A 26,708-nucleotide genomic window follows, 5' to 3' on the forward strand; every position below is an offset into this window, starting at 1 on the left:
CATGTTAGTATTGAGCGCACTTTTGCGTTTTACGACTGTACAGTCTCACTGGAAGTGACTTCATGGCACAAACATCTTATTGTCAACTAACTCGCATCAACTAATACTTTTTTGACCTATTCATGTGATTTGTGCTATGGGAATGATACATATGATCAGTCCATGAAGGGCGTTATTCAGACATTTCATGACAACTATGATAGCTCGCTTTATGTTTGGTGGCATTATTTAGTGATGAGAGAAGGAAATTACCATGCTTCCTGTTGGGTCATCTACAGCTTGGCAGCACGCAAGACTCCAACCTAAAGCATGTTATATTTCATAGTCAACAACCCAGAAACCACACAACGGAGGATGAAGAGCTCAAAATGAGACTGTGATGAAGATTCATAGTCTTAAAGGAAGAGCAAAGATTGTAAAGAAGGGCAAGCACAAATGCTGCACGATGAGGTAATACTTTCTTAAGCCATTTAGTTCTTATCTAGAGTAAATTCAATGGGAAAGTTGTAGAACTAGTGGGGTAAAGATATTAGTAGACATGGACCTCTTATTATCTGTGCTATAGTCTTATGTTGCCTTATGTAAATAATTCAGATGGTTAAAGTACATTGAAATTGCCAAATTCTCAAAGTATCAGTGTCATGAAATTATGGGTTTCCAGATCTACCTTACTTTACCCTCAGAATATCATGACGTGTACGAAATGTTATGAAGTGATAAGTTGGATGCATCTCTCTAAAGTAACCCTGAATGAGATATATTTCATACACACTATAGTAACCAAGCAAGCAGAATTATATACAGATGAATCTCAATCTAGGTTAGTCGACTCCAAATGTTGGCAGCGTGTCAATAGAAAATTCTGATCTTCAATACACACAGAGCAGTTATGTTGCATGTACGTGTATAGGACATTGTGAGGTGTTTTTTCAGAATTGCTGTTTTTCACGTGGTATTTTTTACCCACAGACATCAACAGCTATCCACCTAAAAACCGTCACCGCTGTGTCATAAGTTGTTTTCTCTAACAAATACCGTACTTTACGATGACGATAGATTCACGCAAGAAGTGGAAACAAAAAAGAGAAGTTTATATTATTATACTTTTACGATTTTTTAACTCTGTGGACTACCTTCACACACACTTTTTAGTAATGTTTTAAATACGCTTTTTACTGATATGTTTCATAGTTGTTTATTTTTTACTTCATGTGTTTTAGTAGCTGTGTATGTTTTGTACATAAGTAGCAATGGTTTTATCAGTTTTTTTGCAGCTTGTTTGGACACATTTTTACACAAAAAAACTTTTGATGTTGGCTGTAAAGTTTTTCTTTATGCTTTTCCACCTTTTCCACGCTTATAGTTTCATAAGAAACAGCTTTTAGAAAAGCAAATAAAATGCATGATGTTTTTACATGTTGGAAAAATTAGTTTAAAAGAAGCCTTAAGGCCCTTTTACATTTAGCGATGCACCAGCGATCCGACCAGTGATCCAACCCGGTCAGGATCGCTGGTGCATCGCTAAATGATCGCTAGTGAGCTTTCACACAGGAAGATCTCACAGCGATGCAGCAGCGACGCAGCGGACTATACTCACCTTTCACATACAGCGATCCTGACGTCCTCCCGCCCGCGTGCAGCGTCGCTCGTCGTCACAGCAGGAAGCCCAGCAGGAAGCAGATGACGAGAAATGGAGCCGCCCGATCTCGCGCGATCAGCGATGGACAGCGGGGGAGCCGGTCAGAGGTAAGTATCACACATAGCGATATCGCTATAAAGTCACAAAACCAGTGACGTTTTAGCGATATTGCTAGCGATATCGCTATGTGTAAAACCCCCTTTAGGCCTCACTCACATGTCAATATTTGGTGAGTATTTTGTATCAGTTGCTGCATTGTTGAAAGACTGTGGTCTGTGACTGGAAGGAGAGGTGAAAAGAATTCTTGGTGCTTGTCTCTCTGAAAGAACTTGAGAGGCAGCTGGACATTTATCAGAAAGGGTGAGCCTGCATGCGCCTGTATATGGACTGTTTAACCAGATAAAGGCTGTTTGATTTCCATTCTGCTGAAAATGTATACACTTCAATAAACTTTCTTGTTTGGTCAAAAAACTAAATTCCTTTGTGAATGCTACCAGGTATCTAAAAGCAAGAAATATCCCTACAATTGGTGTTTTGGATGCGGGCACTGAATCCCAAGAAGCACAGGTGATTGTTGAATAAAGTCTGTATATCCTGGGTAAAAGCAGCATCAGCATTGCAAACATGGTCAGAAAGTATGGACAATCTTGTGAAGCAATTAGTCCAAGTGGTACAGCAGAAGCAGCAGTAGATACTTCAGATGCAGCATCAGCAGTAAATGACTCTCTTGGTGGAAACAGTTCGGGGCTGGGAGACTGTACTTTTCGCCAGCCAAAGGAATGGTGTCTATGTGAGGAGAAAAGTACAAGAGGCCTAGCAGAAAATGACTCTGTAGAATGATGTTGAGGCTTTCCTGACTGTATGTGAGAGGGCAGCAGACAGAACAAAACTGTCCCCGGAACAGTGGGCAGAGGTCGTGGCATCATCTCGTACCGGGGTTCCACCAAAGTCATATTATGACCTTGCCCTGCAGGATGCCAAGGAGTATGACAAGCTGAAGGTGGAGATTATTTAATGTTTTGGGTTAACACTGGCAGTCTGCAGCCTGAGACCTGCTCTCCAGTACAGATGGTGGAAAGAGTGGTAGTGGACCGATTTATCCATTCACTACCAAAATCTGTTCAAAGCTGCGTTGCCCAAGGAGAATGCAGAAGACCTAGTGAGCTGGTGAAAAGATATTTTGCAACAGTCAAGGGATACTGAGTTTGCCTGTTAGGGATAATCAAAAGAAGGTGTCCAAGGCCATGTCTGAGAGGTGCACAAAAATCAAGAAGGGGTGAGAGATGGGTTCAAGAGGTACAGCTCTTCATATTGTATGTTAGAGGTGTCATGCCCCAAGTCATATATCATCCCACTGTCCCTTGACCTCTGACCTGATGGACTGCAGCATGGGCCAGTGCTGCTCCTACTTCATCTAAACTCCCTGCAGCACTGTTCACCATCCTGGCGAGGGACCTCCAGTTTGCTAAGTGACTGCAAATGAGTTGCAAGTGACTGGACTTTTGGACTCCAAGCGTCCAGTGACCCTGGTAGGGGCCACCCTTTTACATGTGCCAGTCCCTGGGAAGGTGGTATTTATGGCGTTGCCAAAAGCTTTTCTGTGGGCTGGGTTGACATTGACACAGACTCTGGTTCCATGGCCCACAAAGTGGGGGTGGTCAAAAACTTGTCACATCCTATATTTATCGGTTGTGATTTTCCTCTGTTTTGGGATTTGTGGGGGATAGTGATGCCACTTGGTAGCTTCTCTGACAACCAGGTTACAATGATAAAAAACATTGTCACATACCATGGCCGACAAGTAGCTATTGTCTGTATGGGTTGGCAATCAGGATGTAGAAGCATCCCCTAAAGTCAATGTTCCTGAGCTGGAGGTGTCAAGGAAAAATTTTGGAACTGCCCAACTCAGGAACTTAATTTTGAAAGGTACCCTGGAAAATGTAAGAGTGGAAAATGTTGTTCCCCAGGGTCCAGAAACCAGTGATCAATTTTCACATTGAGCCAGGCATAATGATCTGTTGTGTCAAAGGACCAAAGTGAAGAGCAAAGTAAAAGAGCATCTCCTCAAGGCAGGGGTTGTAGTCCAGTGACTCAGGTGAAACAATTTAAACCTAGGGTGTGTGCCCACAGTAGGGAACACATTTCTTGTCAAGTGGCAAGGGCCCTGTGAAGTGATGGAAAAGGTTGGTGAGGGCCACCATAAAGTTTACCAACCAGTGGAAAGGAAGCCCTTGGTCAAGCTTTGGCGGCATGGGGTTGACTGTGGGTTGGTAGATAGTGCCGATCCCTCGGTTTTGGACAAAGGGGGAGGGTATGTAGCAAAGCCAAGTAGGACAGGGTTAAATCCCAACTCTGCAAGGAATAGACGCACCTACATATGTTTTTACTTGAAGAAGGAAGTAGGTTCACTTGGTGTGCAGTGTGCTGGGGATCTGGGCAGAGTGTAGATTCTGCTGGGAGCTGCAGAGTACCATTTGTTTCAGACTAAACTGAGCCAGGTGAAGTGCCAGGATTGCCACATGGATGAAAGACTGTGGACTGTATCTGGGAAAAGAGGTGAAAAGTTCTCTTGATGCTGGGCTCTCTGACAGAACTTGAGAGACAGCTGGATATTTATCTGAATGGGTGAGCCTGCATGTGCCTGAATATGTACTATTTATTTTGTTCCTTTATGCTGGAGAAAGGATGTTTGTTTTCCATTCTGCTGGTAGTTTATGCCCTAAAATAAACCTCCCTGTTTGATCCAGAAACCATGTGCTTGTGTCAATGCTACCAGCTGCCTAAAAGCGATTAAATCCCTTCAGTGTTTATAAGTGTAATGGCAGTGGTGGTGTAACCACTATGCCTTGATCGAAGGAGAGCCTGGAGGGGCATGAACACCTGACTCTTCATAGAGCCCCTGATAGTGAGGTTAGACTTGGCTCCAGATGGACACCAGGTGCTACACCATGATGAACCTCAGACACACAGCAGCTGACCCCCAATGGGCAGGAAGCTAGAATGGCCTAGAAAGGAAATTTCAGCTGGTGCAGGCACGGCAGGAACACAGGAGCAGCAGGTGCTGAGGGGACGGCTGGAATACAGGCAGTCACTGGCAGGTGCAGACAGGAACAACTGGTATACAGGTGGGCACTGCAGGCAGGTACAGCTGATGCAGTTGCAGGAGCAGGCAGGAACAGTAAGTATGGCTGGTGCAGATAGGAACAGCTGGTATACAAGTGGGTGCTAACAGATGGAGGCAGGTACAGCTGGTATACAGGTAGGCACAGGCAGGTACAGCAGGCAGGCAGGCATGTACAGCTGGTATACAGGTGGGCACTGGCAGGTAAAGTAAGTATGGCTGGCGCAGACAGGAACAGCTGGTGTACAGGCGGTACTGGCAGGTGCAGGCAGGTATGGTAAGTACGGCTGGTATACGGGCGGGCACTAGCAGGTGCAGGCAGGTGCAGCTGGTATACAGGTAGGCATTGGCAGGTGCAAACAGGTACAGCAGGCAGGTATGGCTGGTATATAGATGGGCACTGGCAGGTTCAGGTAGGTATGGCTGGTGTACAGGCGGGCACTGGCAGGTACTGGAAAATAAACTAGATTAGGGTACCTGAGAACTAGCAAGCATGCAACAAGGCAGAGTGAACACGTTGCTCAGGCACCTCCAATCAGGTGGAGGTGCCTTAAATAATAAGTTTCTCCAAGCCATTGGCTGGGGACACTTTAGGACAGCGTGCACTGGTCCTTTAAGAAGGATGGAGCGTGTGTCTGTGCGCACCCTAAGCACAGTGCCTGGAGATCTGTCAGCCATGCACAGACTCCAGGCAGAAGCAGAAGAAGGAAATGTGGGACGGGGACCACGGCGGTGAGTGAGTCGGCATCCCTGCCGGGGAGAGGCATGCAGGGACCCCAGTGCTACAATAAGTTAAAAAAAGAACTGGAATGGAAAAACTCACACCTGTTGTGAGTTATAGAGTTTTTTCTATATGGAATTTGGAACAGATTACATAATGTCAGATAATAAACATAACACTCATTTATTGAGCAATTTGTTCATGTTTACATTTGTTTAGGTTATACATTTTTTTGACCAGCTTACAGCTACTAACTTGTCAATCCTGATGTCCGGCCTATTGACCTCATTCAAAAATATTTCTAGTCCAATATATATTTGAGTATAAGCCGAGTTTTTCAGCAACTTTTTTTGTGCTGAAAATGCCCCCCCTCGGCTTATACTTGAGTGAGGGTCCCAGAAGATGGAGGAGGAGGGCAGTGGTGAAGCAGTGGGTCATAGAGGTAGGAGGTTGCTGAGGCTAAGGCCTGTGCCCATTGCTAAAGAGAAAAATTCACTGTGCTGGCAGGCTTCCAGCAGCGGCCGGGTGGTCACGCGTGCCCGCTACTTAAGGGTAATGAATATTCACTTCTCTCCATGCTCATGGGCATGGAGAGAAGTGAATATTTTTCTTAAGTAGCAGGCACACGTGACCGCATGGCGACTGCGGCTGACACTGTATATGCTACTTAATAGCAATCAATACTCACTGACCTCCATGCACATAGTCCTAACATGGAGAGCAGTGAGTATTCCGGCAGCTGTGCTCTGCTTGTACGTAGAGCATGACATCACTGCCATGCGCTCCTTACAAGCATAAATCACCTGCTTGCACTGGAACAAGATGCTGTGAGGGAGCGCAGGAAGGTAAGTAGGATGGTATATCTTTTTTTATATATTTTTTGATGGGGGCCATGCATACAAGGATAGGGATGAGGAACCATGCAGACCAGGATAGGGATGAGGAGCCATGTAGAAAAGGATAGGGTTGAGAATCCATGAAGATCAGGATGAGAATGAAGAGCCATGTGTACAAGGATAGGGATGAAGAGCCATGTTTACAAGGATGGGGATGAAGTGGCCATACAGACCATTATGGGGATGAGGGGGCCATGCAGACCATTATGGGGATGAGGGGGCCATGAAGGTCATTATGGGGATGAGGGAGCCATGCAGACCATTATGGGGATGAGGAGGTCATGCAGACCAGGATGGGGATGACGATCCTTGCATACCATGTGAGGGATGAAGGGACAATACATATCCAGCTTATACTCAAGTCAATAAGTTTTCCCAGTTTTTTGTCATAAAATTAGGTGCCTCAGCTTATGCTCATGTTGGCTTATACTCGAGTATATACAGTACTTTTGAATCCTGGCATAATTGCATTAAAGTGTACCTCCACTACTTCTATATTGATCATGGGCATACCCACCATGGGGCAGGGGGAGCAGCTGCCTTTCTCCCCTAGAAGCAGTGGCACGCCGCGCACCTATCCTGCCACCGGCCCTTTAAAACTTCGGGCATGGCGCCGGCGGCTTTACAGGTGCGCGCAGTGGCACGGGTGCCCTGTACATGATAGGGGGTTAATAAGAACGCCTGACTTTGAACGTTCTTTGTGGGTGGAGAGAGAGCGCTTTGCTCTCCCCATCTCCTGCCCCTGGCTGCAGCTCGCCGCTGAACCTTAACGTATCAGGTCAGTGACTCAGGCATCCGGAGGAGCGTACCCACGCACTCCTGAGGCAATTGCTACAGTGTCAGACAGGACAGGTGCTGAGCTGGGGGCTGGGCTGATGTATACAGAGGCTGGGGGCTGGCTGGGCTGATGTATACGGGGCTGGGGGCTGGCTGTGGCTGGGCTGATGTATACAGGGGCTGGGGGCTGGCGGGGCTGATGTATACAGGGGTTGGGGGCTGGCTAGGTTCATGTATACAGGGGCTGGCTGGGCTGATGTATACAGGGGCTGGGGCTTGGCTGGGCTGATGTATACAGGGGTTGGCTAGGTTGATGTATACAGGGGCTGGGGGCTGGCTGTGGCTGGGCTGATGTATACAGGGGCTGTGGGCTGGCTGTGGCTGGGCTGATGTATACAGGGGCTGGGGGCTGACTGTTGCTGGGCTGATGTATACAGGGGCTGGAGGGCTGGCTGTGGCTGGGCTGATGTATATAGGGGCTGGGGGCTGGCTGGGCTGACGTGTATACAGGGGCTGGGGCTGACTGTGGCTGGGCTGATGTATATGTAAGGGGGTGGCATTGCTATGGACAGTAGAGACAAACTGCCACTTTAAGAGACAGAACCCCCTTGGCAAGAGCAATGGGACATTCGGATCTCCCCTACAATAAGACTGTTTTGGTTTGTTCTGCCAGCTATGAAAGGGGAGGGGCTGTTTTTCCTGTGAGTGTTCTGAGCTGGGAGTCTGCTGGAACCTGACTTGCTGTGAGTTGTGAGGAGAAAACATGCAGCTTGAAACTAACTGAACTTGAGGGATTGTGTAGACCCTTCTGGGGATAATGAAGGTTGCTTTCCTGTGTTGCTGTGAGGAGCCACGAAGATATACAAGGAGGGAATCCACCATTTCTAGGAACAGGCTCGGGATCTTCACACAAGGTCAAGACCACGTTGCACAGAGCTTCCAGGGAGGATGTCGCATCATCTTGCAGAGAATTGCAGGGGGCCCCCGGGAAGGAACTGAGACACCAACTTTACTGTGAGTGTTAACCCCGTGTGCGCACATGTTTAGGGCTTAGGATAGGTTGCAATAGACAGAGCACGGTAGCCGTGCGGCCGGGGTAGCAGCGGCCAGTCAGGCTATAGTTAGAGTAGCAGAATACTGTACTTTATTGCATTGTTTTGCCTTTTGAAAAATACACTGATATGTAATAGTTGATGCACCATGCCATTTGCCGGCCCAGCTAGAGAATATCACTTTTGTAAATTGTTTTATGTCATTGCATATCCCTGTTTACACCTTCCTATCACTGCATTCCTTGCCTGTAAATAAATTAACCCTTTGTTTCTTGCACCTCATGTGTACAGTAGTCTCCCTGCATTGTGGTGGTCCCCCGGCCATCGCTTCATATACAGGGGCTGTGGGCTGGCTGGGCTGATGTATACAGGGAAGCTGTAAACACTCACGCTAAAGTATGTACCTAAAGGAAGGAATCTGAGAATTCCAAAACACGTAGGATAATCTTTTTGGCCCCCTGAGCGCTCCATAGCACTCCACAGCCTGTCACGTGATTTATCACGTGACTGTGATGTTACGCAAGGTCCTGCAGCGTCTCTGCACCTTGCAGGCTTTCTCTCTAGCGCGGCGTCTGCCTTACATACAGGCGGCCGCTACAGAGCGTCTCCTATTAGAATCCTGTTCATCTTGATCTATGGTATCAGGGACTGTTCTGCTATGGACTACTTATGAGAAGGACGTTCAGTTTACCTGCCTGCAAAGCACCACCCCCGGGATTTCAGCTTTTTTATGTCACTGCTTACTACAGAAAGGTAATTAATCTTATGCATAGTCCTATATTGGGACACATTTCCACTAACCCTGTTCCATGTGATTTGGTTTGCAAACTTTTACCCTTTAGGTACATACTTTAGCGCGAGTGTTTACAGATTTCTTGTTATTGCATTTTTCACTGGACAAATTAAGTGGTTTTTGTCCTTAGAACTTGCGGCTTTTGTAATATATGTATCACGCTTAGCGCCGTTGGGCTTATAATGATTTTGATGTATACAGGGGTTGGGGGCTGGCTGGGCTGATGTATACAGGGGTTGGGGGCTGGCTGTGGCTGGGCTGATGTCTACAGGGGCTGGGGGCTGGATGGGCTGATGTATATACAGGGGCAGGGGCTGGCTGTGGCTGGGCTGATGTATACAGGGGCTGGGGGCTGGCTGTGGCTGGGTTGATGTATATACAGGGGCTGGCTGTGGCTGCGCTGATGTATATACAGGTGGTGCTGGGCTCAGTGGCCTGGGGATGGACTTGGTGATGATATATATACAGGTGGTGCTGGGCTCAGTGGGCTGGGGCTGGTGATGATATCTACAGGTGGTGCTGCGCTCAGTGGGTTGGGGCTGGTGATGATATATACAGGTGGTGCTGGGCTCAGTGGGCTGGGGCTGGAGATGATGCATATACAGGTGCTGGGCTTAGTGGGCAGGGGCTGGTGATGATGTGTATACAGGTGCTGGGCTCAGTGGGCTGGGGCTGGTGATGTATATACAGGTGCCTGGCTTAGTGGGCTGGGGATGGTGATGATGTATATACAGGTATGGGACTCATTATACTGTATAGAAAAGCTTCATTCACCTTTTTCATTCTAAAATTTTACAACCTGAAAGACCATGGCTTGCCCCCCCCTAGTTTTGATCCTGGGTATGCCCATGATATTGATGAGGATGATATTTACAACCTCAATTCCAAAGAAGTTGGTATGCTGTATTAAACTTGTAGATTGTGAGCCCTCACGGGCAGGGTCCTCTCTCCTCCTGTACCAGTCGTGACTTGTATTGTTTCAGATTTCTGTACATGTTTTTATTTTGTCTACCCATCCTCACATGTAAAGCGCCATGGAATAAATGGTGCTATAATAATAAATAATAATAATAATACTAATAATAATAATAATCATCATCAAACAAAAGGAAAACAGGAATGCAATGATTTGGAAATCTCTAATAGCCATATTTTATTCACAACAGAACATAGAACATATATTCGAAGGTGAAAATTACATATTTTTCCAATTCTTCTGAAAAAAAAATAACTCATTTAGAAATTGAAGACAGCAGCACATCTCAAAAATGTTGGGATAGTGCCATGTCTACCATTGGGTAGCATCCCATCTTCTTTTTACAACAGTATTTAATTGTCTAGGAAGTGGGGAGATCAACTGCTGGAATTTTGTGAGAAAATTGTTGGCCCAACCTTGTCTGATGTAGGATTCAGGCTGCTCAACAGTCCTGGGTCTTTTTTTCCAGATTTTTTGTTTCGTAATGTTTAAAATGTTTTGTATTGGTGAAAAGTCTGGAATGCAGGCGGACAGTTTATCACTCGAACTCTTCTTCCACAAAGTCATGCTGTTGTGATGGATTCAGTATGTGGTTTAGTATTGTCTTGATGAAATATATAAGACTTTCGCTTAAATAGACATTTCCCGGATGGGAGCATATGTTGTTCTAAATCCTCTATATAATGCTCAGAATTGATAAAGCTTTTCAAGATGTGTAAGCTGCCTATGCATTGACACAAATGCAATCTCATACCATCAGAGATGCAGGGCTTTGAACGGAGTGCTGATAACTAGCTAGGCAGTCCCTCTCCTCTTAAGTGACGGTTCACAAAAATAATTTCAAATTTTGTTTCATCTGACCAAAGAACAGTTTTTCATTATGAGCTTTGGCTCAGAAAAGTATTTCTGGATCGTACTGATATGTGGCTTCTTCTTTGCATGATAAGACTGTAATTTGAATTTGCGCATTGTGGCATGGCGAAGTGTGTTCACAATGATTTCTGTAAGTATTTTTGTGCCCATGCAGTGATTTGCATGACTAGATCAGGTCGGCTTTTAATGTAGTGCTGCCTGATGGCTCATAGATCCGGAGCATCCAATATTGACTGTTAGTCTTGCCTCTTATATGTGTAGATTCTCCAGAATCTATGATGATATTATATAGTAGGCTAGGCAGATTGTGGAATATTCAAATTCTGTGTAATTTTACATTGGGGAACATTCTTTGCAAATTGTTCCATATCTTTTAGACGCAGTAGTTCAGATTGGTGAAACTGACCACATTTGTTTCTGAGAGATTCTGCCTCTCTAACTCATTCTTTTTATACACATTCATGGGACTTAGTTGAAAATTGACCTTCCAGCTTATATTAATTCATACCAATTACTTTACTGATTTTTGTTAACCTTGGCCCAGTTTTGAGATGTGTTGCCATCAATTTCTAAATGAATTAATTTTTTTTTAATTGAATGGAAAAATGTATAACCTACAACTTCTGAGCTGTGTTTTATGCTCTGTTGTGAATAAAATATGGCTATGAAAGATTTCCAGATCATTACTTTTTTGTTTTCTTTAAATTTACATAGAGTTCCAACTTGTTTGGAATTAGGATAGTAGCAAAAATGTATATTGCATTAAATATCTATAATAAAAATAGACATGTAATACGGGTTTGTTCGGGTTTTTAATTTGCAGCATGCCAACTAAGATTAAGGCCTTTTTCACAAGATGTGATTGAGCTGCATTTTTGCCACAATTTTCTGAAATTAAGGTAAAAATATTTAGGGAAATTTGCAGAAAGAAAACGTAACTTAATTGCATCAGGCTATCAAGGCTTAAAAAAAGGAGCATCTATAGCTACTTTTTAGTAAATGATTGTTAAATAGATGCATGATTTTGCAAAAAAAATCAGGTGTTTCACCAGAAAACTAATTAAAATTAATTAAAAATCAATGAGTCAATTAATGGCTAGGGCTTAACTAGACTAGTAGTATGTTGTTAGTGCGTGTACACGAAGGACCATCTGCAGACCAATTCTAGTTAATGTGCACATGCGTAATTTTTCATGTGGGCCAAATCACAGCATGCAATATACTTTGCCAGTGTAATTTGTACATATGAATGTGTTTCAAAATTCAATTATCCGAAAGTGAGAGTGTTGTCCTGTGACACATCTTCTTACAACATGGTTGTCAGATGGCATTCTCTTTACCCAACTTTTGACCTCCTATGACATGTTTTTGAATGTCTATGGAAAAAGATACTGTAAAAAATGACATTCCTACAACAGTCCGCATTTCTACACAAATGCAACTGATTCCTAAAATAATAGAAATGTCTAGGGATCAATAGAGAAGGACAGCTGCATATTGCTGGCTTTTCATAATAGCACAGCTATACCTGATTCACTTGGGAGACATCAGAATAGAATCCATTCCAGTGTGATTAATTGTATAATTGCATAATAGTGTTTTTTATTTTTTTATTTTTACCACCAATTATGCATATTTTTAAGAAAAAAATACATTGTAACATATACATACTGTGTATACATAATTACACACATATACCCACACTGTACATGTACATAGATGCACACATATATTGTAGATACATATATACTCATAGGTATTATTTGTGCACAGTTTTGAGAAAATACAAGCAAAACTCAATAAAACAAACATTTTTATGTTTTAGGGTTTTGAATTTTTTTCATATAGAAATTGTATATAGAAATTTAGTGAAAGAATAAGTTCTGTTATCTAAAAAATATTACAGCAAAAAAAGAAAAGTGTGCCCTCTGCTGGTGACTGAAAGTCAGATATACCGTAATAAAGAAAAATACAAATGGTGAAGTAAATAATTATCCTCATGTGTAAGATACATCTAAATAAAAGTTTGTGTTGCCAAAAGCAGTCAGGTTTCCTCTTTTTTCAGGGTATGTAGTAATGTAAACCTTTACCTATCTTCTGACATGTTGTTACTCAAAATCATCCAAAGTAAAAAAAAAAGAAAGAAAGAAATTAGAAAGAATGTACATAAAATCTTCTTAAGTGTTGAGTTTATTTCAAAAGAGCATTTGCGCTATATTATTATTACTATTATTATAATCTATATATAAAACTGAATGTATATGTATGTGTGTGTGTGTGTCAAGCCAAGCCCATTTCATGTAGCCCCACCCACTCCACATAGCCACACTCATTCCACACGCAAAGCCCCGTATAATAAATATCTAATCTAATATATATACAGTATATACAGTATATAAGAAATATCTAATATATATATGTTTAGATATTTATTACATATATACAGCTCTGCCAAAAATTAAGAGACCACTGCAAAATTTTCAGTTTGTCTGATTTTTCTCTTTATAGGTGTATTTTTGAATAAAATGTAAATTGCTCTTTTATTCTATAAACTACTGACAGAATGTCTTCGAATTTCCAAGCACTACATTTTGTATTTATTTTCAGAAAATGAGAAATGGTTAAAATAACAAAAAAATGCAGTGCTTGCAGACCTCAAATAATGCCAAGAAAACAAGTTCATAATCATTTAGAAACAACAATACAAATGCTTTAACTCAGGAAGAGTTCAGAAATCAATATTTTGTGGAATAACCATGATTTTTAATCACAGCTTTCATGCATCTTGGCATGCTTTCCACCAGTCTTTCACACTGCTTTTGGGTGACCTTATGCCACTCCTGGTACAAAGAAATTTAATCAGATCTTCTTTATTTGATGGCTTGTGACTATCCATCTTACTCTTGTTTACATTCCAGAGGTTTTCAGTGGGGTTCAGTTCTGGAGACTGGGCTGACCATGATAGTGATTTGGTGTGGTGGTCCTTCATCCACACATTGATTGACCTAGCTGAGTGGCATGGCACATTGTCCTGCTGGAAAAACCAGTCCTCAGAGTTGGGGAACATTGCCTGAGCAGAAGGAATCAACTATTTTTCCAGGATAACCTTGTATGCAGCTTGATTCATACTTCCTTCGCAAAAATTAACCTGCCCAATTCCAGCCTTGCTGAAGCATCCCCAGATCATCACCGATCTGCCACCAAATTTCACAGTGGATGCAAGACACTGTGGCTTGTATGCCTCTCCAGCTCTCTGTCTAACCATTAGACAACCAGGTGTTGGGCAAAGCTGAAAATTAGACTATTCAAAGAAGATTACCTTACTCCAGTCCTCTATGGTCCAATCCTTATGGTCTTTGGCAAACTTCAGCCTGGCTCTCCTTTGCTTCTCATTGATGAAAGTCTTTTTTCTACCTTTACATGACTTGAGCCATGCCTCTAGGAGCCTGTTACAAACTGTTCTTGCCGTACACATCACCCCAGCTGCCATTTGCCATTCCTTTTAAAGGTCACTTGATGTCATCCTGTGGTTGCTGAGTGACATTCGAATAAGATGATGGTCATCCCGGTCAGTGGAGAGTCATTTTCGCCCTCTTCCGGTCTGTAGCTTTGTTGTCCCCAATGTCTGCTGCTTGACCTTGTTGTAATGAACTGCCATCTTAGAAATTTTAAGGATGGAGGCAACATGATCCTCACTGTATCCCTTTGCTAGTAAAGCCAGAATTGAGCCCTTCTTTTCCTCACTCAAGACTTTTCTTTCAACTCCTTTGGCATGGTTAAAAGTTATTTTTTCATTCCGATTACTTTTTGGATATTACTAGCACTTGTTTTGCCATCCAGCTTGTCCTATTGCAAGAGGATTGTGAACACCACAGCAGAGTTTTTTTTATACTTTCCTTCATTAAATCAGATTTGGTTCAGGTGATCACCTAATCAGAAGCACATTAAGCATAATGAGGTGTACTCTGGTTCAACTGACACTGGAATGGAATGGCTGTCAGACATGTAGAGAAGCTGATTTTTATAAAACTGCGCAGTGGTCTCTTAATTTTTGCCAGAGCTGTATATATCTATATATATAAAAATGAGTGTATGTGTATATGTATGTGTGTATCGGCCACGCTCACTCCACATAGCCCCACTCAATGACTAAGCATCTTTCAGTTCACCAGAGCTGTTTAAAAGAAGCTGAGCTGTGATTGGTTGCTATGAGCAACAGTTTTCCCACTCCACAACACCTCAGCAGACACTGACAGGATGGGAGAAATCTAGCATCCCTAGAAACCTAAGCTCCCAGCACATGACAGAAATGAATCACCTCCTCCCTGCCCATATACCCATCACACATCCTCCATCCCATAGTCCCATAGGCACATCTTCCCTCTTAAAGGGATCTCCGGTATGGAAGTCAGGGCAAATCCACGCTGCACTCTGGTACTGACCCCAGGCCTCTCTTAAAGGGATCTCTGGTATGGAAATTAGGGCAAATCCCTCAGCACTCTGATTCTGACCCCAGGCTTCTATTAAAGGGATCATTTTTATTGGAAGTCAGGGCAAATCCACTCAGCGCTCTGGTTCTGACCCCAGGCCTCTCTTAAAGGGATCCCCGGTATGGAAGTCAGGGCAAATCCACTCTGCGCTCTGGTTCTGACCCCAGGCCCCTCTTAAAGGTACCCCTGGTAAGGAAGTTAGGGCAAATCCACTCAGCGTTCTGATTCAGACCTTAGACTTCTATTAAAGGGATCATTGGTATGGAAGTCATGGCAAATCCATTCAGTGCTCTGGTTCTGACCCCAGGCCTCTCTTAAAGGGATCCCCGCATGGAAGTTAGGACTGTTCCACTCAGCGCTCTGATTCTGACCCCAGGCTGACGGGATGATGTGAGATATTAGTGGTAGTCCGGTAGCTCTGGCTGATGGGATGAAGGGGCAGCATGGTGGCTCAGTGGTTAGCACTACAGCCTTGCAGCGCTGGGGTCCTGGGTTCAAATCCCACCAAGGACAACATCTGCAAGGAGTTTGTATGCTCTCCCCGTGTTTGCATGGGCTTCCTCCGGGTATTCCGGTTTCCTCCCACATTCCAAAGACATACTGATAGGAAATTGATTGGCAATTATCAAGACACCCTCAATAAAGGAGTGGTTCTGCAGGTGAGACCACAGACCACATCTCAGTATCTAATGCAGGTCTAAAGCCCCCGTTATACACTGCGATATCGCTAGCAATATCGCTGTAAAGTCACCGATTTTGTGACATTACAGCAAGATTACTAGCGATATCGCTGCATGTGATACTTACCTCCGACTGGCTCCCCCGCTGGTTATCGCTGATCGCGCGAGAAGCTGCTGGACCATTCCTCATCGTCCACTTCCTGCGGCGCTTCCTGCTGTGACGACGAGCGACGCGTGGAGCCGGGCGGGAGGACGCAGGATCGCCGCCTCTGACAGGTAAGTAGCGATCCCCGTCCCCAGCGATGTCGCTGGTGATATCTGCCTGAGTGGCAGCTCACTAGCGACCACCCAGCGATTCACCAGCGATCCTGACCGCGTCATATCGCTGGTCGGGATCGCTGGTGAGTCGCTAGGTGTAACGGTACCCTAACAGTCTATTCAGTAGGACTATCAGCTGTGTATCCACCAGACTTCTGCACAACACAACTGATGGTCCCAGCCCCATTTATAAGGCAAGAAATCCCACTTATTAAACCTGACAGGGCACACCTGTGAAGTGAAAACCATTTCTGGTGACTACCTCTTGAAGCTCATCAAGAGAATGCCAAGAGTGTGCAAAGCAGTAATCAAAGAGCAAAAGGTAGCTACTTTGAAGAACCTAGAATATAAGACATCTTTTCAGTTGTTTCACACTTTTTTGTTAATTATATAATTCCACATGTGGTAATTCATAGTTTTGATGCCTTCAGAGTGAATCTACAATATTCATAGTCATGAAAATAAAGAAAACTCTTTGAATGAGAAGGTGTGTCCAAACTTTTGGTCTGTACTGTATATACATACAGCTCTGGCAAAAATTAAGAATCATAGAATCATAGAATCGTAGAGTTGGAAGGGACCTCCTGGGCCATCTGGTCCAACCCCCTGCTCAAAGCAGGATTCGCTAAATCATCCCAGTCAGATGTCTGTCCAGCCTCTGTTTGAAGACATCCATTGAAGGAGAACTCACCACTTCTCGTGGCAGCTTGTTCCACTCATTGATCACTCTAACTGTCAAAAAGTTTTTTCTAATATCTAATCTGTGTCTCCTCCCATTCAGTTTCATCCCATTGCTTCTAGTCTTTCCTTGTGCAAATGAGAATAAAGTTGATCCTTCTACAATGTGACAGCCCTTTAGATATTTGTAGGCAGCTATTAAGTCTCCTCTCAGTCTTCTCTTTTGCAAACTAAACAATCCCAAATCCTGCAACCTTTCCTCATAAGACAGGGTTTGCAGACCGGTCACCATCCTGGTTGCTCTTTTCTGAACTTGCTCCAGTTTGTTGATGTCTTTTTTAAAATGTGGTGCCCAAAACTGGACACAATATTCCAGATGAGGTCTGACCAAAGAGGAGTAGTGGGAAATAATGACTTCACGTGATCTAGACTGTATGCTTCTGTTAATACATCCTAGAATTGCATTTGCTTTTTTTGCTGCTGCATCACACTGTTGACTCATATTCAGTCTGTGATCTATTAGTATACCCAAGTCTTTTTCACATGTGCTGTTGCTTAGGCCTATTCCTCCCATTCTGTATATGCTTTTTTCATTTTTATTGCCCAGATGTAGTGCTTTGCATTTTTCCCTGTTAAAAACCATTCTGTTAGTTGCTGCCCACTTCTCCAGTTTATTTATATCTTTTTGAATCCTCTCTCTCTCTCTTCTCTAGTATTAGCTATCCCTCCTAGCTTTGTGTCATCAGCAAATTTAATGAGTTTACCCTCAATTCCTTCATCTAAATCGTTGATAAAGATGTTGAACAATACAGGGCCCAGGACAGAGCCCTGTGGTACCCCACTTGAGACATTCTTCCAACTGGATGTGCAGCCATTTACGACCACTCTTTGGGTCCGATCACTAAGCCAGTTATGAATCCACCTAACTGTTACCTTGTCCATTCCATACTTAGTCATTTTTTCAATAAGGATTGTATGAGATACTTTGTCAAATGCTTTGCTGAAGTCAAGATATACTATATCTACAGCATTTCCTTGATCCACCCAATCAGTGATTCCGTCATAGAAGGAAATTAAGTTAGTCTGACATGACTTACTAGTTACAAACCCATGCTGACTCTGTTTAATCACTTCATTCTTATCCAGGTACTGACATACATGTTGTTTAATAATTTGTTCAAAGATCTTTCCTGGTATAGAAGTCAGACTCACCGGCCTATAGTTGCCTGGGTCCACCTTCTTCCCCTTTTTGAAGATAGGAACAACATTTGCTCTTCTCCAGTCTTCTGGGACTTCTCCTGTTCTCCAAGAATTTTCAAAGATTATGGAGAGGGGTTCAAAAATTTCTTCTGCTATCTCCTTCAGTACTCTGGGGTGTAATTCATCTGGACCTGGAGACTTGAATTCATTTAGGTTAGCTAAGTGTTTCCTCACTATCTTTCTGTTTATAGATATCCTGGATTCTTCTATTCCCTTAATAGGACAGTGAAGACCAGTTGATGTCACATTTCCTTTCTGAGAGAAAACAGATGCAAAATAGGAATTTAAAAGTTCGGCCTTCTCAACATCCTGTCTTACCATTTCATCATTTTCATCCTGTAAAAATCCTATATCATCTTTGACTTTTCTTTTACTTTTGACATATCCCCAAAATCCTTTATTATTGCTTTTGACATCTCTTGCAAGCCTCAATTCATTGTCAGCTTTAGTAATCTGATTTGTGCCCTGCAGGTTCTGCAGACAGCATTATATTCTTCTTTAGATATGCCTCCCTCTTTCCATTTTATAAACATTTCTTTCTTCCTTTTTAGCATGTGCTTTAGTTCTGTGTGCATCCATCCTGGTTTCCTTAAATGCTTTTCCCTCTTTTCGGAATTGTTAACAATTGTGCTTTGAGAATTTCATTTTTCAAGATTTCCCATCCTTCCTGGACATTTTTGTCCTTAAGGATATCCAGCCATTGGATCCCTCCAATTCTCTTTCTGAATCCCTTAAAATCTGCCTTTCTGAAATCTAACCTTGACGTCTGAGTCTTCACAGGTCTTCCAGGTTATCCAAAATTCTAAAATAGCATGGTCGCTACCTCCTAGGGTCCCAGCCACTTTTACCTCCTCAACCATTTCCTCCCTGTTTAGAAGGATTAGATCCAAGGTAGCAGTTCCCCTTGTTTTCTCCCCTACCTTTTGGAAGATAAAGTTGTCAGCAAGAGAGGATAAGAATTTCCTTGACCTGTTAGTTTTGCCTGAGAGAGATTCCCAACAAATGTCTGGATAGTTGAAATCTCCCATGACAACTATGTCATATTTTTTGGAGAACTTGGCCATTTGATGCATAAAGAGTTCATCCATATCTTCAGGTTGCACAGGCGGCCTGTAGTAAATGCCTACAATGGTGTCCTTTCCATTGTTCTGTCCTTGTATTCTTACCCAAACAGTTTCCACAGAACTCCCAGTCTCTGAAGCTTCAATCTCTGTGCAGATATACGCGTTTCTAACATACAATGCGACACCTCCTCCTCGTTTATCAAGTCTGTTTCTTGCAAATAATTTGTATCCTTCTAGCCTTGTATTCCAATCGTGTGTATCGTCCCACCAAGTTTCAGTGATTCCAATGGCATCATATTTCTTCTCCTGCGTTAGTAGCTCCAATTCTCCTTGTTTGTTGCCCATGCTTTGTGCATTAGTATAGAAATATTTTAGTTTGTGATTGGTTTCTCTTTCGCCAATATTTTTATTAATTAGATTCTTTTGTCTTTGTTCTTCCTTTCCATTTCTAATAGCAGAGTTCTCAATAGCATTTGTCAGGTGTACGGCTTCTTCTGGTCTTTTGCTTCCCTTCCCATGTTGTTCTAGTTTAAAGCTCTCCTTACAAGTGTAGCAAGACGACTTCCAAATACATGTTTTCCAGTCTTCGTAAGGTGCACCCCATCTCTAGCAAGTAGTCCATCGTAAAGGTATCTCACTCCGTGATCCAGAAATCCAAATCGTTGCTGACGGCACCATCGACGTAGCCAGTTGTTCACCTGCAGAATCTTATTCCACCTCCTTGTTCCATGGCCATCCACTGGGAGGATGGAAGAGAAGACCACCTGTGCTCCCAGTTCTTTCACTTTCTTGCCTAAGTCTTCAAAGTCTCTGCAGATGGTTTCCAGGTCGTTTCTTGCGGTGTCATTTGTCCCCACATGTAGTAGCAGGAATGGGTAGTCATCTGTAGGTCTGAAGAGTCCTGATATCCTGTCAGACACATCTTTAATTTTTGCACCTGGAAGACAGCACATTTCTCTTGAAGTTATATCCGGTCTGCAGATAGCGGCCTCTGTTCCTCTCAGCAGGGAATCCCCCATGACCACCACTCTCCGTTTCTTCTTCACAACATTTTTCTTTCTCCATCCAGGAGGACTCTGAAGGCGTACAAGGTTGCTGTTTGTGGGCAAAGTCTTATCCTGATGTATTTCTTCATTGGTTTCCTGCGTGAGAGCCTGGCACTGGTTCCTGAGCAGTATGGGTGCTGACTGCCTCCTGATCCTCCTGCTTCTCTGGGTCACATGTCTCCATTCCTCTGTTTCTTCAGGTGCACTTCGAATTTCTTCTCTTTCTGTAACATGAAGAGATAATTCTGCTCTGTCTAGAACTCTTCACCTTCCTTAATGATCTTCAACGTAGCTAACCTCTCTTCGAGACTTTGCAACTTTGCAACTTTCAAATGTTCAGTCTGTCTGCTTTTTCTCTGCATAGGTATATTTTTGAGTAAAATGTAAATTGCTCTTTTAGTCTATAAACTTCTGACAACATGTCTCCGAATTTCCAAGCAATAAATTTTGCTTTTTTATTTTACAAAGAAAAATGGTCAAAATTAAAAAAACTCAGTGCTTTCAGACCTCAAATAATGTAAAGAAAACAAGTTCATAATCATTTAGAAACAACAATACTAACGTTTTAACTCAGGAAGAGTTCAGAAATCAATATTTTGTGCAATAACCATGATTTTTAATCACAGCTTTCATGCGTCTTGGCATGCTTTCCATCAGTCTTTTACACTGCTTCTGGCACCAAAATTTAAGCAGTTCTTCTTTTTTGATGGCTTATGGCTATCCATCATCCTCTTGATTACATTCCAGAGGTTTTCAATATGGTTCAGGCCTGGGGAATGAGCTGCTCATGACATGGTTTTGATGTGGTGGTCTCTAAATTTTTGCAAGAGCAGTGTATATATATATATATACACACAGTATAATAAATATATATATTTCATAGGGACATTTTCTTGACCACAACATGTTACACTGCCTATATAGCCCAGAGCAGCCAATCACTAAGAATCTTGTATTTCACCAGAGCAGTTTAAAAGATGAAAGCTAAGCTGTGATTGGTTACTATGAGCAACAGTTTTCCTTGTAGACAGTTGTGGTAACTTAGGTATATTATTTTTATCATTTCTATGGTGTTATCGACCTTCTGTAAAGCTGGAAATAACACAATTTATTACCGTGTTGTCACAGACCACTCTCTGACACAGACTGCAGAGGGAGCCCAGAATCAGGAACTTCTCTCATTAACTTAAAAATTCAAATACAGATTAAAAAAAGAAACACAAGATGGATTTCTCCAACCCAGGTATCATTTTAATCAGTGTAACAGCGCCAACCTGACAATGCCTGGTTCGCTTTAAACTTATTTATACAGCTACAACTAATGCCACTCTAAATAGTCCTTATTTACAATTTCTAACTAAATGGTATTACACTCAGGGGGTGGAGCCGCCGCACTGAAATGCTCTGTGCTGCGGGGACACTGCGCCTCCACAGTGTACAAACAGGAGGGAACCTGGAGATGACCTACAGGTGTATACTACATACAGGGGGAGATGACCTACAGGTATATACTATATACAGGTGAGATGACATACAGGTATATACTATATACAGGGGGAGATGACATGCAGGTATATGCTATATACAGGAGGAGATGACACACAGGCATACACTATATACAGGAGAAGATGAAACACAGGTATACACTATGTAAAGGAAGAGATGACATACAGCAACAATTTATGTGCAATATAATCATTATAATTTGTTATAACTAACCACAGTTAGTTGCTATGACTGGGCAATGCCGGGCTCTTCAGCTAATTAATAATAAACTGATAACAGTCTTGTGCTGCACAATAATTATTTGGTTGTCTGTCCAGATGTATCTGGAGTACTTCAGTATACCATACATGCCAAACCAGTGTATTAGCTGGGTGTAGTGTGCAGCCAGGGCTGCATTACACTAAGGGCAAAAGGAGCAACTGCTCAGGGGTCTCCAATACCTTGATGATTCCACCCTCCAGTTTCTTGAGCCCTTGCCAGACACAACTGGATTTGCTTACCTCTTGGTGAACAATGGTACAAGCAAATTACAACTCCACTTATCTCTACAGGAAGAAAGCATCAGAATACAGCTTGGCTGTATTGATCCATGTTCTCTCCAAACCAGGCATCAGTTGTGCAGCGAGCTGCCCCTATAAACATTAAATAAGATTCTTAGCCATACATTATGTTACACTTTCATTTTGGAGTTGACCAGCAGCCTTTACCAACCTTGACCTTTTGTAGCTGGGCTTTGCCAGACTGAAGGGCACAGTGGGTGACACAATACCCCATCTATCAGATATGCCATAAGCTGCCCGACATGGTATACTTTTCCCAAAATTATTTACTTCATGTCATTACAAAATCTAAAAATGAGATGGTTCTATAATCCAGATAAATGCAGCTTGAATAAAAATCCATGTATAAATATTTAACAATTTTGTGTTTTCTCCCACAGTGTCTATAACAAGTGTCTCCAATAATAATTTGGAAAAGTCAGATTACAATGAATCAATGTGACAAGGACTCCAATAGTTCTAAGAGATGTTCCACCCAAGGCATAGACATCCAGTGCTACTTGATCCTGAACAGCGACACTCAGAAAATCTTCATTGCAACTATCTGCATTATAATGGGGGCTCTATGTATTTTGGAAAACGCACTCGTCCTCTCGATGATTTTTACCTCTTCTCGTCTCAGAAAAAAACCTTCCTACTTGTTTATCAGCAGTCTGGCTACAGCAGATTTATTAGCAAGTCTTATATTCTCCTATAGCTTCATTGATTTCCATGTTTACCATAGTGCTGGCACGCTTGCTGTTTTTTTATTCAAACTTGGTGGTGTCACCTTGTCCTTTACAGCCTCACTTGGAAGCTTACTTCTGACGGCTTTTGACAGGTACATTTGTATTCATAAACCGTCTGCATATAAGGTAATGGTGACCAGAAAGAGAGCACTCCTAGCTTTGGCAATAATGTGGGTCACTACCACCATCATCTCATATCTACCTCTCATGGGTGTTAATTGCTGTAGCCTTGAAGTTACCTGCTCAGAACTGTTCCCGCTGATTGGCAACAAATATTTGTCCAGTTGGATTGTATTAGTAGTGATACTTCTCAGTGCTATAATATTCTCCTACTGCCATATCTTGTGGAAGGCACACAGGCATACAAGCTACATGAAGAAACATAATATACAAGCAGAACAAGGACAAGCCCGGGTAAGACTGGACATCATGTTGGCCAAAACTCTAGCGCTTGTATTAATGGTTCTAATTTTTTGCTGGAGTCCTGTCCTCATTCTTATGATCCACAGCCTCATATACTCACTAGATGCAAAAATTAAGGCTGTGTTTGCATTTTGTAGCACTCTTTGTTTGGTCAACTCCATGGTCAACCCAATACTCTACGCTTTGCGAAGCCGAGAGTTACGACGCAGGTTAATCAGACTTCTGCGAAAGCTGAGATGTTTGAAGAAGCTATCTGACAGTCAGCAAGAAGTGGATGGAACAGAGAAGAACATGGCCTTTGAGGCGACCTGTGATGACACAGTTTGTGATACAGAAATCAGTGGGGGAAATTTATAAGGAGGGTAATTTTGGAAGTCTGCTTTGCCTGAAGTTTCCTTGCTTTTTTATGCACCAATTGTTTAAGTGTCCCATGATGTTCTGCACATCTGTAAATATAACAATTTTGGCTAAAGTTGTTTTCTCCACATCTTACATCAACCTTCTACTGACATGAGAACTGCAGCTTTTTTTTAAAAAAAATGGCTATTCATAAATCTGGCTTGAAGCTCATTTGTATAGTGACCTGGCAATAAAAGCCTTAATATATTCCCTAGAGAATGTTAAAATTGGTGGCTTGATCGCCGACCTAACATACTCTCGCTACACCCCATTCTCAAGATGATTTTAAGTGAGTCTGTTAGTCAATTAAATAATCAGATTGTTACTATGCAGATTTTTTTTTTCACATTACTAAGACCAGGAAACATTTTTATATATTTTCATTTCTATGCAAAGCTATAGAGTCAATGTCCAATTACTAGGGTAAACAACGACCAAGTGTCACAAACATGGTCTATAAATTATAATCTAATCATATTTTTTTATTATAGGTCACTGCTTTTAAATACTATTAATTGACTTTATTGTGTGAGAGCTGTAGCCCACGTGATTGCATACAACTCAATTTATACCTTCGGAATGCCGCTGTAGCTCAATAAATAAATCAGTTGTGCTACACAATGTCTCTTTCTAGCCCAGGCTAGAATGGATTTATATATGTATATATATATATATATATATATATATATATAGACTAAATTATTTGACACTGTAAAATGTGGAGCATAAAAGAAGATTGTTTAATTCACAACAGTCCCATTGCTGTCAAGTCCAGAAGACTCTTCCTTTCACATTTGCCACAGTATTTTTTTTAATAAAAAAAACAGCAGTCTATAAACCAGTATGTTTTGAGAATGATGTTGAGGAAACCAGCAAGTTATTTCACTAGTGCACTATTTTATTTCCTAGTATGCAGTTATGGTTATGATAGCATAATACCATTTTATAAATAAAAAGATTGTAATAATATTACATATTTATGATTAATTGTGTAAATAACTTCGTAGCTGTAATTACATATATTAATGTAAATCATTTTATTCAATTTATTTTTTTTTAACGAGACATAAGGTTAGATATTTGTGATGAGCGAATGAGCTCAGATAAGGTGTTATCCGAGCATGGTCGTGTGCTAACCAAGTGGCTTCATGTCTCACGGCTGTTAGACAGTTGCAACACATGTAGGGATTGCCTAACAGCAGCTAGACTTGAACATATTATTTAAGCAAGTCAAAGACCCACGGATAGCACCCGAGCATGCTCAGATAACACCTTTTCCAAGCACATTCGCTCATCAATATTGGATATTAACGCACATGTAACATTTTATATAACATAATAAAAATAAAGTAACAAATGGAATTTCTTTCTGATCATGACGCCTTTCCATCTTTGCAAAGCTGTAAGTTTAAACGTAAAAAGAAAAATTCATTTCTAAGAAAAATAATTTTGTGTTCAATGCCTCCGCGATCAGGTTATTTTTTCCTCCTTTTGGTTTATCTCCGGCTCTCAAGCTAACACACCCTTGACATTCTCTCAAGCAACTTGGTCATTTGGAATGTCTTACAGTGAATGCCTCATCTTGAGCATTATTCCACAACTGTTCTAAGCAAGGCTGTCTCCAGGTTTTCATGGGTCCTAGGCGAAAGTCTCCATGGGCCCCTTTAACACATACCACAATTCACGATGCATATATACGGCAGAGAAATATAGGTATAGTGTAATGCAGGGGATCTGAATTCAACAGAGGAGACAACAGGCAGGATCAACAAGCTACTACTACTTTATTCAATTACAGGGTTAAATGTGAGAAAGATTATTATCACAGATTAATGTACCAGAACAATATTCACAGTGTAATTTACAAGCAACAGGCAATTATATACATATAGCTATATTGATTAGTACATTACAAGTGACATGTCCTTGAGATTAGCTCAGGGTCTACAGTCCAACCTTGGTCTCACCGGGAAGGGAACAAAACGCTGTATTTAGCAGGAACAGTCTCTAGGGCACCCTTGCAGATTTCCAGGACCTGACAGAGTCTAATAACACTTTCTGGGGCTCTTTGTCGTCAGACGGGCACCATCTCATCTGCAGCCTCCCCTGCCCACACCCATTACCATAAGTCTGTGCTGAAAGTAACGGCCCTGCTCACTCGAGTCTTCCGATCACCAGCTGAGGTCTTTCCCTTCATGGTCGGATCAGCTGAGTCGTTGCCCTGCTGCCTCCCACTGTGTGCTGCAAGGGAGACTGAGGCAGGACGAGGACTGTCTGGCAGAGAATGGAAGCAATTATGAGCAGTCTCTGCCAGACAGGAAAACTCTAGTCAGGGAGTGAGCAGCTCCTCCAGAATCAGGAGACAGCTGCTCATCAGACTAAGTGTGATACCTAGGACATCATGCAGAATGTTGACAAGGAGTACATTACATACTGTCATTGTGGCGCCCCTGAGGCTCAGTCGCCACAGAGGTACTGCACCTCCTCCTGAGGTGTGGTGCCCCACCATCCAGGTAAGTTGGAGGCTCCTGACCACGCTCCAACACCTGCATCCCACACAACACAGTAGTTCAGCAAAGCCACATTGCGGCTCCCTGCTTGGAGTATAGCAGAGCACCTTTGGTGGCTCCCTGCTTGGAACACGAACCATGCTGGGAGGCGGGTGGAGTTAGAATACATAAAAGAGCGGGAAGGTTTAGGATTTCAGG

At 42.4% G+C, this 26,708-nt stretch overlaps 1 protein-coding gene across 1 annotated transcript; it reads left to right on the forward strand.

Moving 5' to 3' along the window:
- Positions 1-325: 325 nt before the first annotated feature.
- Positions 326-25,357, forward strand: CNR2 (cannabinoid receptor 2). The gene is made up of 2 exons (XM_073571454.1): positions 326-450; positions 22,831-25,357. Exon 2 carries the CDS (start codon positions 22,879-22,881, stop codon positions 23,956-23,958), a length of 1,080 nt encoding a protein of 359 aa, XP_073427555.1. The 5' UTR covers positions 326-450; positions 22,831-22,878; the 3' UTR covers positions 23,959-25,357.
- Positions 25,358-26,708: the final 1,351 nt, after the last annotated feature.

The sequence above is a fragment of the Dendrobates tinctorius genome, unplaced genomic scaffold, assembly GCF_039654945.1.
Source record: "Dendrobates tinctorius isolate UK_male_01 unplaced genomic scaffold, ASM3965494v1 ptg000007l, whole genome shotgun sequence".
In the NCBI taxonomy this organism is placed as follows: Eukaryota; Metazoa; Chordata; class Amphibia; order Anura; family Dendrobatidae; genus Dendrobates; species Dendrobates tinctorius.

Coding starts and splice junctions, on each gene's coding strand:
- CNR2 (XM_073571454.1), top strand. CDS start 22,879: ATGAATCAATGTGACAAGGACTCCAATAGTTCTAAGAGATGTTCCACC.